We start from the raw sequence: 17,654 nt of genomic DNA, 5'->3' as shown, positions 1-17,654 counted from the left end.
ACTATTTTTTTTCTTTTTTAAAGCAGGACTAATATGCCTGTTGGAAGACAGAGTTACAAAAGAAGACTTTTTTTTTCTTTTTTTTCTTTTTTTTTTCCCATAATGTTTGATAATAATTAGGTGCCAAAGGACTAAAATACTGAGCAAATACCCACTTCATTTAGCCATATTATGGGAAATACTGTTGAGGAAAGAATGGTGCTGAGACATTTTGCTGTTTTGATTTACTTGGGATGGTTAGCTCTGAATATTAATATTACCACTACTAATAATAATAATAATACATCAGCTGTAAAATACCTTATTGGCACAGACAGAGGTACCTGTTTTGTCCCACTCTTTCTGAAAGCAAAGGGTTTGGCCCAAATATTAAAGACAAGAGCACATTTTTATATCCTGCTGTAATCCTGGGCCAGGTTTGGTGAGGAGGATCCATCCCTGGGGGATCTGCCAAGGTGCAGGTGAGCTGAAGCTTCACACAACTCAATTGTGTCAAGACAGAGATTTACGTGTGGCCATGAGCAAAACCTTGCTGGAGCTGGGTAGCAGCAGTGAGCCTCTGTTCAGCATCATTCAGAGATTTTAGTTCTTCTACATTCAAGCAGTTGATGAAGACCTTCAAAGGCCTCATTGGTGCTAAAGGTTGGAATCGTAATGCCACATGCGACTGTGAATACAACTTGAGGTAAAAGAGAAATTGAAAGATAGGGCTTACCAGCGAATAATAGGTTGCACCTCTAAGTGTGAGCAAACATTTTAAGTACACAGTCTGCCTCCCTGAGAAGCCCACCCAATATCAGAGTGCCTAAATTTCAACTGTGACAGCAAGCTGTGGTCCCCTAAGTAGGTACACAGTTTTGGAGTGCCCTAGGGAACAAACACAAGAGGTTGCAGTTTTGATTCAAATAAATTCCCACTATTAAAAATAAGAAGATGTTTCAAAATCATGAGTCAGAAAGTTTCACTGAAAATAAGTTGAGACATGCCACAATGTTCTTACAAGAAATGGTTATTTCTTAGTATGAGAACATTTCAGTTTGTCATGATTTCAGTATTTTCCCACTATTATATTTTTCCCCTTAGCAAATACTATTATTCAAGTTTGTTACATTCATGAACAGTTTGACACTCTTCAGGGCTCAGTTTTAAATCAAGTTAAACTTCCCAAAAAAAAACATTGAAAACAAGGCCAGGGTGGATGGGCCTTGGAGCAACCTGCTCTAGTGGAAGGTGTCCCTGCATGTGGCTGGGGGTTGGAACTGGGTAAGTTTGAAGGTCCTTTCCAACTCAAATCAGTCCATGATTCTATAAGCCACACACAGTACACTGTTGCAGAAGAGCTGATGGACACGGGGAGAAAGAAGACACTGATTGAGAGCACTGGGTTGACCTTCCACCCGCTCCCCTGATCATCCCTAGAAACAGTCGCTGCACTCTGGAGTTTCACTTGCAAAACTATGAATGTGCTCACTGCTGCATTTTGAACACCATAGATGATGACAACATTTACGGTTGCTGTTTACTACTGTTGGTATTTGACCATGAAATGCCTTCCAAGTCCCTTGGCTGCTTTAAAAAACTTAATTTCTGCTTTTTCCGTAGGCAGCAGCTATTGTTCGGTGGGTTGGGGATGGCTGACTTGATTAACTGACCAGCATTTCCTGGGGGAGCATTTGCGGGTGATTGAATTTCTTGCAATCAACAGCCCATTGCCCCTCGCACCCCCATTTTTCTTGGTGACTAATTGATGATGACAGATGTCACCTGCGTGGTGACACCAGTTCTGCCTTCTCAGCTCCAAGGGGGGTAGTGATAGCGCTTCTCTGAACACAAGAGCTGATCACTGGTGGGTTTGCCCATTGTTTTTTTTGTTTTTTTTTGTTGTTGTTGTTTTTTGTTGTTGTTTTTTGTTTTTTTTTTTTTTGCAATGCAGTGTCAATTAATTAATAAGATCTCTTCACTGTATTAAACAGCCACTAAGGTCATATTAGCCATTGATTTTTTTTTTTTTTCTTTTTCCTTGCAAATGTGAATAGCAATTTTCTCAGCTGTAAAAAGAAAGAAATGGGATGTAATATGTAGACAGATGTGCATACAGGCATGCCTGCCTTCCCAGAGAGAGAGAAGACAGTACGCGTACCAGCCTGAGTTTGCAGTTGGAGAACTGCTTGGCCAAGCTGTTACCGAAACAAGATCGGGTACAAAACCAGAAATATCTCAGATATACTCCAGTTAAAGAAAGTACTTTTGTATCATCTATAGGTGGCTTTTTAAAATGAAGTAATGAGTAGCGGCCGTGCCTGGGCTAGGAGTGCCGTGGCTGTGCTGGCGTGGCAGTGATGTATGTGTGGATGTAACGTGTTCATGGAGGGTGGCAGCTCCTACAGTGGGGAACATCAGCTCTCAAAAAATAAGAAAAACCACTAAAATGTCTCCTTTGCTGGCAGAGCTGCAGTCACAGCTGGAACTTCGCTGCAATAGTGGTTCCAGGCAACTCTTTGCACCCAGCATCCTTTAAGCTTGGTCAGCAGGACTTCACCATCATTGCCTTGACGCAGCCTGGTTCCTTTGCATAAAGTAGTTCTTAGGTGACAATAGCTAATGATCTGAGAAAAAGAAAAGCATTTTCTTCTAATTCTGATCAAGCATCTTCACTGCAACAGCGCAAATACTAACATCCCGTGGAATCTCTCCTTTCAGCCCCTGAACCTTCTTTGCCTTGCTTTTCCTGCCTACATCCCACTGAAGGCTCAGTAATTATTCTCAGCTTCCTAAAGGGGCGACATCTGTACAAGATCTTGGTTTGCACATTTAAAAGTAGATAAGTGTCTCAGTTATATCTTTCTTGAAAATAACTTTCAGAAAAACCACTGGGCAAAACTGCCCTGGATTAATTGGAATTATGGGGTCTTGTAGTTCTATATCGTACTACTGAATTTCAAAGTAAACACAGGCAACACATCTTTTGACTCTTACAGGGGATCCAGACAGATTATATTTTAAACTGTGCTAGTCATTTGATAGTTATTGTAGCTTTCTTTGGCCAGAGTTTACCCTTTTGTCTCTGTGACTATGCAATGTCTGATCGTTTTCTGGACTTTCCTCCTACCTTCTCTTCTTGCTTCTCACTTCAGCGCACCTGAACTTTGAAATCCTGAAGAGAGCATCCAGTTTCCAAGCCATTTATCCCTTTCTTGTATTCCATACATTTTGCCACCCCTTCAGGCACTCTCCTCTGTGGAAGATGAATAAAAAATAAAAACTGCTGACTCTTCTATGGGAGAAGCGAATGTGTGATGTGGTGATCTTCATAGAATCAGAGAATCACAGACTGGTTGAGGTTGGAAAGAACCTTAAAATTCATCCAGTTCCAAGTCCCTGCCATGGGCAGGGACACCTTCCACTAGAGCAGTTTGCTCCAAGCCCCTGTGTCCAACCTGGCCTTGAACACTGCCAGGGATGGGGCAGCCACAGCTTCTCTGGGCACCCTGTGCCAGCACCTTAGCACCTTCATAGTAAAGTTTTTTTTAAAAGCCAACGTATGATGCATATTTCTCTTGGTTTTCCCCTTGTCCAGAAATTGCCATGATGAGCAGAGAATAAAACCCTAGAGTAACATGGTTGCATTGCAGGTGTAGGTTGGAGGGACAGTTCAGATGTCCTGAGTTTCACAGGAATGGGGAAACGTCTGTTGGAGCTGAGGTTTGTGGCATGGCCCTCTGGGCTTCATTTCCTTCACTCATTGTGGCTGCAGCTGCAGAGTCTCATGGTCCATCCTGGGGACATATCCTGCAGGCTTCTTTATGGGAGTGAACACTACTGCCCCTTCGAGAGGAGCATGTAGGAGGTGAAGCACAGGCTTGTTTTTCTTGGATGCTTCCCTGTTTACTACATTCAGGTCGTGCCATTAAGCAGATAACTAGCATCCTTCCTCCCTCTATCACAACTTAGCAATTAAGCTGTTATCCTGCCATACATCTCTCTTGCCTGTATTTGAGAAAATGAGGCTGGCAAGAAGGGAGAAGCATTAGTGTGTATTTAGCTTCCGATGTGGTTGTTACTGCATAGGGTGGAACTATCAAAATCTCCCCAGTCCCTCTGAGATTTTATATTTCAGATAAGTACATGCTGTTTCCAAAGCACAAATAGCTTAATCCTGAGAGGTGTTGAGTTGGGAGTGTGTTCCTTGTACAGTAACATCAGGCGCTGTTGACACACATGAACTTCAGTGATTTATAGCAAGGTTCATAGTGTCATAAAAGAGGCATAATAAAAATTAGTACTGCATGACTTGGTTCTAAGAACATCATTATGGCACCAAGTAATAATGAATTGCTGAGCAAGAAGCCAGAAGGGAGGAAGTATGTATGGCAGGGAGGACAGATCTTTTATTTGGTGAATTAGTATCACTGCATATGGGCTGAAAATCTCTAAACATATGCTGATGTACCCTGACGTCCTGGCATGTGCTCTGTGTCACTGGTAAAACCCGACGTGTGTGAACACATCAAATGTGGATGTGTGCACTCCCATATGAGCGGTTCCAATGTGACCTCTGGTGGCATCTGGGGAGTGGATTTCAGCTCAGAGCGCCTGAAGAAATGCTTCTGAATGCGATGATTTGAAACTTGTTGTATGATTAATTGGCTGGATAAAAACTGGAAAGGCCAAATTGTGTAAATGGTCCCCAGGAAAGGTAATAGGAGTTGCTTGTGCGGAAAAAGGCATATTGTTTGACCATAAGTAATGAGTTACCAGTAACTTGTCCAATCTGATACTTATTTTGGACAGTAAATGACACCTATTTCATGTCTCCGTAAAGGTCATCTGGTAGAATGTCTGCTTTTCTCCTAACTGCTAAAAACAAGACCAAAATTCAATTGTTTAGCAATCAGATCAAAACACTACGATTCATTTGGGCCTTGTTTCTCTGTTTTACCAATTTTCACCTATTTAATTACTTAACATGGGAAGATGGGAGTTCCTGAATCCATGTCCCAGGGCTTTTCCGGGGACTGTCTTCCTGCTGCTGGTTAGCTTTGGGTTTTAAAAGTGGCATTTCATCACGAAATTTCAGACAAAATTTTCAACTGCCTTTGCTAAATGCAGAATTTTATCTTGCATTCCCTGCATGTCTTAACACCAGTGATGCTTCCAGATACATGGGTTTCAGAGGCCAGCATCTGTACATCAGAGATTTTGCCTTGTATTGAAACCAGCTTCTTTAGTGGCATAAACACTCTGTCCTTCGCTACCTTCCTTGATCAGGAGAAAACCAGCTCCTGGTTACTGTCTTGAACTGTTTGTGGGTGTATCTGGAACATGTAAGTCATGGATTGGTTTTATATTCTGAGTTCATAAAAAAAAAACACAGAATCACAGAATAGTTAGGGTTGGAAAGGACCTTAAAATCATCCAGTTCCAACCCCCCTGCCATGGGCAGGGACACCTCACACCAAACCGTATCACCCAAGGCTCTGCCAAACCTGGCCTTCAACACTGCCAGGGATGGAGCATTCACAACCTCCCTGGGCAACCCATTCCAGTGCCTCACCACCCTCACAGGAAAGAACTTCCTCCTTATATCCAACCAAACTTCCCCTCTTTAAGTCTGAACTCGTCCTGTCACTACAGTCCCTAATGAAGAGTCCCTCCCCAGCATCCCTATAGGCCCCCTTCAGGTACTGGAAGCTGCCCTGAGGTCTCCACGCAGCCTTCTCTTCTCCAGCCTGAACAGCCCCAACTTTCTCAGCCTGTCTTCATACAGGAGGTGCTCCAGTCCCTGATCATCCTCGTGGCCTCCTCTGCACTTCCAGTTCCAACAGTTCCATGTCCTTTTTATGTTGAGGACACCAGAACTGCACACAATGCTCCAGGTGAGGTCTCACAAGAGCAGAGTAGAGGGGCAGGATCACCTCCATGACCTGCTGGTCACACTCCTTTTGATGCAGCCCAGGATATGGTTGCTTTCTGGGCTGTGAGCTCACACTGAAGCCGGCTCATGTTCATTTTTTCATCGACCAACACCCCCAAGTCCTTCTCCTTGGGCTGCTCTGAATCTCTTCTCTGCCCAACCTGTAGCTGTGCCTGGGACTGCTCCGACCCAGGTGTAGGACCTTGCACTTGGCATGGTTAAACTCCATGAGGTTGGCATCAGCCCACCTCACAAGCATGTCGAGGTCCCTCTGGATGGCAAATGAATCTTGTTATGTTAAAGTAACACTGTAAAAATACAGCTCCTCTCATCTGCAGATCCTTGGTACAGTCTGTTAAATTAGAAACCATTTTTTATGTGTTACGATTTTAATATAATTGAAAATTCATATTTTTATGCTAATGCAGTGCAATGTAAAATTAGGCAACTCATCTTCTACATCTCAACTTCCTGTTTCATTTAGAGTTCTTCTATTTCTTTTCTTACTGTACATCAATGCTGATTTATTTGTTTAAAGACCATGAATTAAGATTTTTTTAATCCTTTCTTTAAAATTTAATTAAAAAAATGTTTTTGTTGTTGTTGGTTTTTGGTTTTTTTTTTTTCAGTCCATCATTGCCATTTGGGAATGGCATCTGGATGCATATCTAAGGCTTTTCCCCAGAAATCACTGTCAGCCCCTCAACTTCCCAGTTCTGCCATTTAATGACATAGCCATTAAAGTAAAATTAAAATAAAATGGCGTTCTGTACAATGAAATGGGAAAATGATTCTTTGAGAAGTGTCTACATTCTTAAAAAATTACAAAACCACTAAAATTGGTATCTATTACAGATCTCATTTAAGGATATTTCGCGGCAAGAGTACTACACATTTTCAGGTGGTAGGTGTTAGATATGCAGCATCTCTTGAGTTATAGGTATCGCTGCAGCGAGCTCTTTTTCTCACTTATAACTTTCACAGTTTGCTGTATGGAAGGTGTAAGATGGGTCAAAAAGGTTCTGAGTAAAAAAATGAAATTCAAAAAGACTAAATTCTCTGAATGCAGGAGTGTAAAAAGAGAGTGGATTTGCCAGGCTATTCCTATACTGAGCAACACCAGACAATAAGCACATATTTGATGTTATTTCTAGAATTAAAATTCCATGTAAATTGCTTTTTCTTTTAGCACTGAGGACTTGGAGATGAGAACAGATTCATGTTCCTATGCCGTACTTGAAATTCCTGCTATATGTATAACTGATTTAAAGTGCTAAAGCAAAAAAAAAAACATATTGTGGGGGAGAGCAGGGAGGAGACTTGAATTAATCCAAAAGATTTATATTTTAACTTGAATAAAACATCAGGGTTTTTTGGGTTGTTTTTGTTTTTGTTTTTTTCTGAACGCTTAAATGCATTCAGTGAATTTTTCAAAAATATTTTAAAACTGAAGCAGAACTAAAAAATCACCTCTATAGTAAAAAAAAAAAAAAAAAAAACAAATCAAGGAATTGAAATAGTCGTTGGAAGCCATAAAAAATATTTCGAGGTAGTGTCTTGGCTGAAAATTTTCATTTGATGTCTTGAAATGTCATTTTGGCGTCAGGGTATGTAGGCTATTTAGGGAAAGTGTGATTTGTAGCAGAAGGTTGAAGATTGCAAGCGTGATGGTTTTCTCATTTTTGCTGAAAAAGTATCGAGTTTCAGATCTTATCAGTGAGCTCTAATTGGCCACATTTTGAAAGTATAGATAGCCTATAGTAGATGGTCTTATTTTAACAGACTCTAAGTGTAAAACAGGGGCAATTGCTTCACCAGTCTTTGCTTAGGTAAGGTTATAATTTAAAAAAAAAAAAGAATAATGACATAGACATTAACCACTTTCTCTGAGATACAGACAGCTCCTATATATAGCCCAATCTCTTTCTGTATTAATTTATCCCCCTGAAAAATTTGAATAATTTTAAATTTAGGCAACTTGCTATATGTATAACAGGCGTCAGCGTTCTATGTGAATTAAACACAAGTAGCTAAACCCACCAAAGTTTAACTTCTTCCAAAGAAGAGAAGCCAAACTCAGCTTTATCAGTTTAAAGCCTGGACCTCAATGCAGATTACCAGGATACCTTTTAGATCAGTATTACAGACGTATAAGCAAAATATTTTCTGTATGTACTGTAACTTCTCAACTTAGTTTTAATTTTAACTTGTAACTTCTTTCCTTAAACTTTTTTCCCTTTCCTATTGACTTAATGAATATGTAAGAAAAAAAGAAAAAAACAGCAAAAGTTCAAATTAATATTTTTCGTAGAGGTAGAAAACCTTTGCTGAGATCTGTCCGTGCATATATATCTCTCTATCATCTATATCTATATCTAATCTATATCTATATAAATATAAATTCCCTCTGATCACCCAAGTGAGAGCATGAGATATTTTATAACTTGGATTCAGAGGATTTTAACCATGTCTTTCACCGGGAAAGGCTCATGAATAAGCCCATACCATCTTTTGCCACCCCTGCTTAGCAATAATAATGTTAAATCTTCTTGATACCAAATCCCTTGTGGGATATAACTCAGGGTATTTTCATTCTTTCATCATCTTTTCTTGTATATCACATAAGCTTTTGCTGGTCTCTAAGAACATGTGAAGAGTAGGCAGGTGCTGCTAATAGGATAACGGGGTAACAGGTTCAAACTTAAACAGGGGAAGTTTAGATTGGATATAAGGAAGAAGTTCTTTACTGTAAGGGTGGTGCGGCACTGGAATGGGTTGCCCAGGGAGGTTTTGAATGCTCCATCCCTGGCAGTGTTCAAGACCAGGTTGGACAGAGCCTTGGGTGATATGATTTAGTGTGAGGTGTCCCTGCCCAAGGCAGGGGGATTGGAACTAGAAGATCTTAAGGTCCTTTCCAACCCAAACTATTCTATGATTCCATGATTCTATGATTCTAAATCCCCCCAAAACCTGTGAAAAGTATTAAAGACTCTACAAGTTAGGGGAGTTCTTTAGGAGTGCAAGAATGGGAGCTACTCTCAAAATACTGCTAAGGTCACAAAACTCACAGCTGATTCTAGACTATAAATAATGGGGGGTTTGGCTCTGAATGTGACGTGCTTTGTTTGGTTTCTTAAATAGAAACATGAGGATCAGTTTCCATCAGGTCTATATTCAGACCTTCTCTGTTGATTGTATACTCATTTGCACACATAGGAAAGGAATCAGTCCAGTTGTACGCTTGCTTTCTACAGAGGTAGATGATTATTTGTACAGCCGCAAGAGCAGAGGAGATGCACTTTGCAAGGAGTTAATGTAAACTGCATCAGGCTGAAATCAGAGGTTGTCAGGCTGATGAAGATGGTTTAACCAGTGTGGATTGATCTTGTGTAGTCATATGAAAGACTGAAGGATTTCAGGCATTACTTGCTGAGATAATTTCAGGTTATGTCTCTCTATATTGTACTATTGCAATGCATATGCTTGCTATTCACTGCTAGCAACAATAAAAGTGGAATTGCTTTTGTCAGTGATAGCTCTACAGTGTTTACTGAAAGCCAGAGCAAAATATATGCTTAGCGGACTGGAGTTTCAGCCACAATCTTCCTGCTTTTCACCTCAGTTTTTTGCTATTATTTTCATAAATTGAAAATAAATCATGCTTCTCTGAGCATGAGGTCATGAAAGATATGGATTTATCTCCAGATTTTCGATACTTTTACAGTGTGTTTGAAGGTAGATGCAACTGTTTGGTAGTTTGATTAGCTCTTTAGGCTCCGTCACCTGTCTGTGTTAGGTATATGTACTCATTTTCTATGGGAGGAGCTTAGATACCTGTGTAAATGAAGTCATGTACACACAGTTACCTACATGTACATGTGTGGACTCAGGGCTGATCATAGCACGGGTTTCTAATTCTAAATAGGTTTCAAGGGAAAATAAGTGCCCAGCTCCTGTGTTCCACCAGGAGGATGGATATTTGGTGGAGGAATCACGGACCAGGTGTTCTATATAATTAAAATAGATTTATTTATCGCTATTATAAGGTGACTAACAAGAGGGATTTTTCCCAATTGTTGCGTTTGACTTTAAGTACTAGAACTCTGTCTGTGTGTTTTTTCCAATCTTGCCTTTGGTACTTCTCTAGAATTGTTTACTTACCTCAGCCTTCACTAGAAGACAGCAATGCACTTACGTTCATAATGTATGAGTCAATGTATAGGATAGACCAGAAGCCAAAATCTACTTGCTATGAAGCAATATAGTCGCGTTGTTGTAATATAAATGTGCACAGAATTATACTGTGGCCTTGTGTTTGCACATTATTTAGATCAGTGGCCCATGACTAAGGACGCTAAACAAAACCTCAGTGCAAATAATGGATCACAACTTTGCAGCCAAGACAGCTGAGTCTATGGCTTAATATTTCCTTTCAACACATCATTACTCTGGAAATGCCTCTGGGAAATTCCTTAATTCCCTCTGGTTAGGAATTGATCACAATAAGTAAGAGGCAATAATATTTCTTATTAATAACAGCAAAATTAATGGCTTTTAATAATAATTTAGGGATAATATAAGAAAACACTAAGCTATTATTCAATGAGCTTCATGCTTTTTACCTACAGCTATTCTTCATAAGCTGTTTAGATAATACAATGCTGTTAATGATCTCACAGCAAATTAATGCTGCTAATATATTTCATATTATATGCATACGGAGCTGACCAAAAAAGATTTGCAATAATGAAAAAAAATTAATTGCTTTTTGGTTTTATACCAGTTGTGAAAACCTGCTTTTCAGGGCTGGTATAGCCTGTGAATTGGGACCTTATACGTCATTTTGCTCTCAGTGACATGAATGCTCCATAAGATGCATGTGCTGAAGCAGGAAGCAGCTGATCACTTCAAGTATTGTTGAAAAACAAATATTTTTATTTATTTATGTTGGCAGGCCAGCTTTCACATGGATTTGGTGAGCAACAACAGAACTCTTAAACTATATAAACATATAATATTCTAACATGAATTTTACTGCTTGAATCTGCAGTTTAGGCATTTCTGTATTTTGCACATAGACTGAAGGCTTTTCCATGCCGAACAGGGTTAATATTAAGTTTCACTGCCATTTTATCCCACTTTGATACAATTATCTATTAAGTCATGTGCAGAAGCACCCTACTTAGTTCCTGCTCTTCCCAAACCAGTTGGTTTGTACGCTTCAGGCTTTGAGTAGCCAGTTCTTGTTTATTTATGCCATCTGCTTGGGGCACAAAGGACAAAACCAGTGAAATAGGAGTGAACAAATACTATCATACTGATCAATTGTATAAGAAATAACTTCGCTTATCACAAGGAAGTAGCCTAGTTAAGTTTTGCGTGTTGCTGTTCACTTTAGAGGATGGCTCGCGGTGGTGTGTATTAAGGTGTGATTTTACTGTTAGTTTTTTCTCTCTCTCTTTCACCCCCTGTCATTTTATTCACGCTTCTTCCGTGCCTCCTTGGCCCTTTGTTCTGTAACACCTCAGCTGTGTCCACCACAGCACCTCCTGCCTGCCCTGACACCCCTGTGCCACCAGCCTCTCTGACTGACTCGTCTCCTTCCCCTCCAGCTGTCCCAAGTTCCAGTGTCCTCCCCTCTGCTCCCCGAGATGTGGTCCCTGTTTTGGTCTCCAGCCGATTTGTCCGTCTCAGCTGGCGCCCACCCGCCGAAGCCAGAGGCAGCATCCAGACGTACACGGTCTTCTTCTCCAGGGATGGCGTCAACAGGTGAGCCCCAACAGACCATGGGTCTCCTCTGGATTGGGGGTATAGTCCTAAGCTGTCTGAGGTCTCTGCAAGTATCTTGCAAATGGTTCTCAACCCCTTGTTCTTCTCCCCATGGTATGTTTGTAGCTATGAGTCTTTTGTTGCTGTGTATTGTTTTAGACATCCTATCAAGGGTTATATGAATGTGCGCATTGTCTTGGTCTGAAGAACCATTTGCTTTGAGAGTGATGTCTGTGGGTCTTACCTCCTCCAGTTACTACTCGACTGTCTACCATAAAATAAAGTTTTATATTTCACCTTTCATCTTCCTCTGAAGACACAGGGTCAAGTGTTCTTTGCACTGCCAGTGGAGGGAAATTTGTTGAGCTCTAATCAGTTGGGGAGGAGATTGCTTTCAGAGCAGTGCAAATGGTGTAAGACCTTCAAAGCAGCCAGGAAGCGGGCTGTGAAGATTTTACATGATTGCAAATACAGTGGAACGCATGGGGCTGTTCAGGCCACATGAATTAGAGCTTCACAGAAGACAGCTCTTTTGTGACAATGGCACTATCGATTGTTTGGTGTTTGCATACTTCCTCATTGTATATGCTCATTTCACACTTGGAAAGGTACTGCATATTTACTTGGGTTTTGTTTCATTTTCCTAACTTCGTAAATGGCTTTATGCCTGAGAAAAATTGTGTGTTTTTCCTCTTCCTGTACATCATTATGAAGAGCTCACTTGAAGTATCCTGTCATGTATTTCTCTGCTCTTATGATACACTTCAGCTACCAGCTGGTGACCAGTGCTTGTGTGTGCTGACGGCAGTTCCCTTCTGAAGGGACTTGAATAGGAATCTATATTTATTTAAAAAAAATGAGCGGATGTGTATTGGATTCATGAGAGCTAAAGAAGCAGGACTCCACAGCTATCAAAGTGAGCGTCCCTCTGCCATAACACAAGCTCATCTGAAAGGTTTTAGTGTTGCAGGCAAAATTTCCTGCCCCTGTCTGGACATTCACAAGCTTCTCAATCTCCAGCAAGGTCCAGCTTTCCTTTATAGCCATATAGTCATTTATTCACCAAAAGGGTTGTCAAGCACTGGAACAGGCTGCCTACGGAAGTGGTGGAGTCACCATTCCTGGAGGTATTTGACAGACATGTAGATGTGGTGCTTAGGGACACAGTTTAGTGGTGGGCTTGGCAGCGCTGGGTTAATGGTTGGACCTGATAACCTTAAAAGTCCTTTACAACCTAATTCTATATATTATTCTTTATATAAAATTTATATATATAGAAGTTGTAGACATTGACAGGTACAGCAGCGGTACCTGCTGCAAGAGGCTGACACTCCTAAATACAGATGTGTATCCATCTGGTCTGGCTGAGCAGCCTGAAAGGGCACAATGTTCAAAGCGCTTGGGATGAGAGTGTGAAACACTCTGCCTCTGTAAAAGAGAGCTCTTAAATTCAAGTTGGCATTCCTGAGGCTGGTGCTGGAGGCATCTTCTGCAGCAGGTTGTCACTTGTGAGATAAGCAGCATGTAGGCAGGGGGTGAAAGCATGGGTTAGGAGCCAGCCTTGTTGAGTTTGGTTCACAGGTCAGACACGGGCATCTCAGATTCCACAAATCCTTCTGAGTCAGACTGTGAGCAGAAAGGAGGAGATGGGAGCAAAGTGAGACGGATGTGGCACAGATTCAGAGCTCTGATCTCCATCATGCATCAAATCAGGTCTCCAGTTGTGACTAGTTTATATCACAAAAGAATTACAGTTCAGTGGGGCTTTGGGAAGGGGGTATATTGGAGGTTGTAAGGCACTCAGGAAAGATAGGAACTGGCCCTAGCAAAGTAACTGATGCAAAGAGAAAATTAATGAGCTCAGTGGGAAGTGAAGAAGCTTAGCGGCTCCTTTGCCTCTCCCAGTTTGGGTACCAAATTGGGGTTCACACGGCTGAATCAGATATTTTTGCACATACATGTCCTACTGTTTGTCTGCAGCCATCACAACCAGAAATGATGGAACAGACTCCTGTGCTGTGCATGGGGATTTCATCACGTTACCTTGAGAATGCACTTCGAGATTTGTTGCTGGGCATGAAGTACCCATGATGTAGCAGTGCTGGCGGGTGCTGTTGTAGTGACATCTCATTTGTTTTAACTGTCTTAAAAAACATCAGAGCTGCCACATACAACTAGATTGAGTCATATTCCAACTCAGTTTATCAGTGGAGGAGAAAATACTAATGCTTTTCTATGAAGCCTTTAAGTAGTGGTGTTTCTGAGGTCAAACAAGGTGGAAAAATAGCTCACCCCGGATTCCCCTTAGACTTCAAAAGAATTCTTCTTCCAGAATTTCCTTCATGCTGCTCATGGTGTGTACCAGACATAGTATGGTGATGGGACTAAGGCATGTTTTGTGTACCAGAAGTATGCCTTAGTTCCAACTACATGCACAACTTCACGAAGTCTTCTGTGTTAGGATAACTAAAGAAATAAATAAATGAAATAAAAATTCCACTATGCTCCCTCCAGCAAGAGACTCAGAATGCTACCTGCAGTTTATAACTTTTGAATACGTACCTGTAGGTTTGCAAACTCTCAGAAAAACTTTGAGATAAAATTAATGTAGTTTTCCTTAAGGGAAAAAGCTTCCGTGGATTTTTGGAGTTGTTCATTGTTTTACACATTATTCTTACAAAAAAGCAGATTTTTCCTGCTTGCAAAAATAAATATTGGATTTGACATTAACCTCAGGGATGCAAAGGAATTGTCAGACAAATTAGTGTAAGGCTGCAGCAAGACGGTCTTCCTGAGTCTGAGAGCAGTGAGGATTCATGTGGCAGCTGGCAGCATCACTGAGGCCAGCACAACACAAGGGGCACACAGCCATTGAGGGAGCATCCGGAAAAACAGCCTCCTGTATTTTGAACTCCTCTCATAAGGGTTTTTCAGCACAGCCCTTTCGAAGTAACCCCTTTTGGAAGTGATTGCACTTACTGTCGTAGCATAATCACCAGAGCCCTGCTGATGGGTGGCTCTTTAATCTTCATACTCAGCTAGGCATCCTGCGTGGGATCAAACGGTTTTGCTTGCTGATAAGGATGATTGGAAACAGCACTTAAAGGTAAAAGGCAAGTTTCTCAGAAAAGGATAAAACAAACCTTAAATCTGTGAAGAAATAAATAAACAGCCAACCAATACACCTGCACTCAGGAAAGTTTCTGGCTGAGATTAAAGTTCAGATTTAAAATTAGGATATTCTATACCATCTGCTGATAGTAGCAGACGGTTGATTTAAAACTGAGATCCCTCAGAAATGGAAGATTTCATGGATAGGATCTGCCAGTAGATATGTAACTCTTAGTATACATCTGATTGTGCTTATTTTCTGTTAAAATATGGAAGAATATAAAATAGCAGAATATAATTCATGCATTTCAGAGCATATCACTCTCCAAGGTATAGACATGTACACACACACATGAAAACCATAAAATCAATCCTGCCTTGCTAAAGAAGTGTTCCAGAAGACAAAGGAGTTTAGGTTTTGTTTGATGTTATAAGCTCACTAGGAAAAAAAACCACCATTTTGTATGCAAGTAATAAGGTCATTCAAAAGATTATAAATACAGAATTTACTGCTTTAATGGGTAAATCTCTGCCTTTTTGATTTATTTCCCATTTTCCGCTGGGATGCTGCCCAGATGGTGAGATCTTGGGCATGGCACTGTCCTTTGGTGTTGGGAAGGTGGAGATGGTGCTTCATCTCCAGCATCTCTGACATACACAAGCTGTTGAAACTTTAATTGTAAATAATTATATTGCATTTTTTTTAGCTAAATCTGGTCTTCAGGTGGAAAGCGCTTGATCTGTCTCCATCCTTAAGCCCCTTCTAAACCAACAGCATTTGTATCCGGGTGTTTCCTAACTTTAGTTGCAAACTGATTTGGAACAGGTTTTTTTCTCTTATTTCATTCTAAACATTTGCAAAATGTGCCAGATTCAACATTTAAATCCACAGGGAGGTTCAAATTTTGATCTGCTTTCGATGTTGAGATTTGCTCTTGGCCTCGATGTTTGTTCCCTCTTCTCATCCGTCTCTGCTGGTTGGCTTCTCATTGAGCAAGCATTGATTCACTCAGGCATTTGATATTTATCTGGTAGTGTACTAGTCACCACATTGTTTATTTTTCCTGATTTGCTCTTCATCCATCTCTAAACCAAAAAATAACTCCTCAAAGGTAATATCAAGACACATTCAATTACCTGTGCATATTTTTACACGAATTCTGCTTTCCCAGTGAGAATTTACATCAATGTACATAAAATTTAAAATTTAATTTGCAATAAAATATCACTGTATTTGTTTCTAAAGAATGATAAATATTTATGTGGTGATATTTTTCTGTTTAGCATTTTAGATGAGACACAAATCCACAAAATACTGTTCAGTTTTTGACTGCAACCTTTGAAATGTCAAGTTGGCTTAAATAGCTGGTTCTGGTTTGCAGCTAGCCTTTTTTAACTGACTGTTGGCAACCATTTTTTCCAATAAATGAAATTAAATGCTCAGAACATAAAAGGGAGAAAAAAAAAAAAGATAATAAAATTACCCTGGAAATCAGCATTGCAGCTGAACATAAACTGCTTTGATCAAGCACTCTCTTGCAAGATTGGGACCAGTTTTATTTTCAGATAAACATTCTCTAGAACTTGTTTTCATCAACGAAATAATAAATGCATCAATAGTCACAACAAGCTAATAGATCTCCCAGTTCAAATTCCTACATATTGCAGACTGAAGAAATGAATCAAGGGACTGCTTAATTGAATACCAAGCCTTATATTTGATTAAGGTCTATCTTCCGAATTCAGCTGAAGTGCTAAAATATCATTCCCAGATGATATATTTACATTAGTTTTGAGGTTTACTTAATATAATCAAGGACTTTATGTTATTTTGGGGAAGAGTGATAATGGGACATAAAAAAAAGAACTCAGGGTAGTAAAAGTTCATCCATTTTAATAGCATTCATTTCACAGCAAGGAGCACGAACATGACTTGTCTTACTTGAAGTAACTAATTAGGTGTTTGAAACATTATAAAAGCATTTGTTACACACCTAAGAGATGTATGGGAACTGTAATTAACTTTTTTTACATGCTGATACTGTAATGTAACATGATCTTCACTCACTGGAAATTACATGTCGAGGCCTCCATTCTACAAGAAAGTGGATGACTTTAGTCAAGGTCTTTTATTTTTAGCCTGTAATTTATCGTCTAGATGGGTTTTAAAAAGAAAACCCCAAATACAAAGGTGACCAATTCAAGGATGTTTGGTGCTTTTTAGATTATTCCTGCATTTCTGTAGCATCTGTAGTGCATTAACCCCTCGCTGGCAAGCAGAAGCAGATGATGGACTTTTGGGTGCTCATCTCACCTAACTTCAGCCCAAGCGCATGTCAGCGGGACAAGCTGCTGGGATAAAGGCAGCCACATCCATATGATGTGCTTTGGATAACCTTACACTTGTCTTCATAAAATAGGTGTTACATTCAGAAGGGTTTTTTTCTCTTTGCTAGCTGGAGGGCCCATGGTGTCACAGAAGATATCACTGCCAGCTTTGACATTGGCAGGCAGCCCGTTTAAACAAAAGGAATCATTATTTCTCACGACATAAATACATTGCCACAGGATATCACAGAAACAGAGGAGTTAGAGGAGGTTTGACAGTTTGAAGGTGATGGACCCATTTGGCTGTCTTTTATCACCTGGGTGCCAAAATATCAAAACCCTGTGAGCAGCAGTAACATGCCAGGGGAATAACCAGGTATTTCTGTCCTGTGCCAGGAGAATAACAAGGCACTTCTGTCCTGGTTCACTTATTTCTTTCAGTGTCTGTTATTTGGCTGCTGCCAGGTTATGAGATGGGGCTGACTGGGCTGCTGGCTCTTCTTGCATCTCAGCCTGCCCAGAGGGAAACCTC

General features: G+C 40.4%; 1 protein-coding gene across 1 annotated transcript in view; it reads left to right on the top strand.

Annotated features, from left to right (window-relative positions):
* The window catches only part of DCC (DCC netrin 1 receptor), a 602,068-nt gene that overhangs the window by 403,104 nt on the left and 181,310 nt on the right, over window positions 1–17,654 (top strand). Inside the window, exon 8 of the mRNA XM_062615397.1 lies at window positions 11,527–11,683. Coding sequence (XP_062471381.1) covers window positions 11,527–11,683 — 157 coding nt within the window. The remainder of the gene's footprint in view (window positions 1–11,526; window positions 11,684–17,654) is intronic.

This window comes from Pezoporus occidentalis, unplaced genomic scaffold (assembly GCF_034315485.1).
Source record: "Pezoporus occidentalis ecotype Australia unplaced genomic scaffold, CSIRO_AGI_Poc_V1 ctg180, whole genome shotgun sequence".
In the NCBI taxonomy this organism is placed as follows: Eukaryota; Metazoa; Chordata; class Aves; order Psittaciformes; family Psittacidae; genus Pezoporus; species Pezoporus occidentalis.
This window is presented reverse-complemented; position numbering and strand designations above follow the sequence as displayed.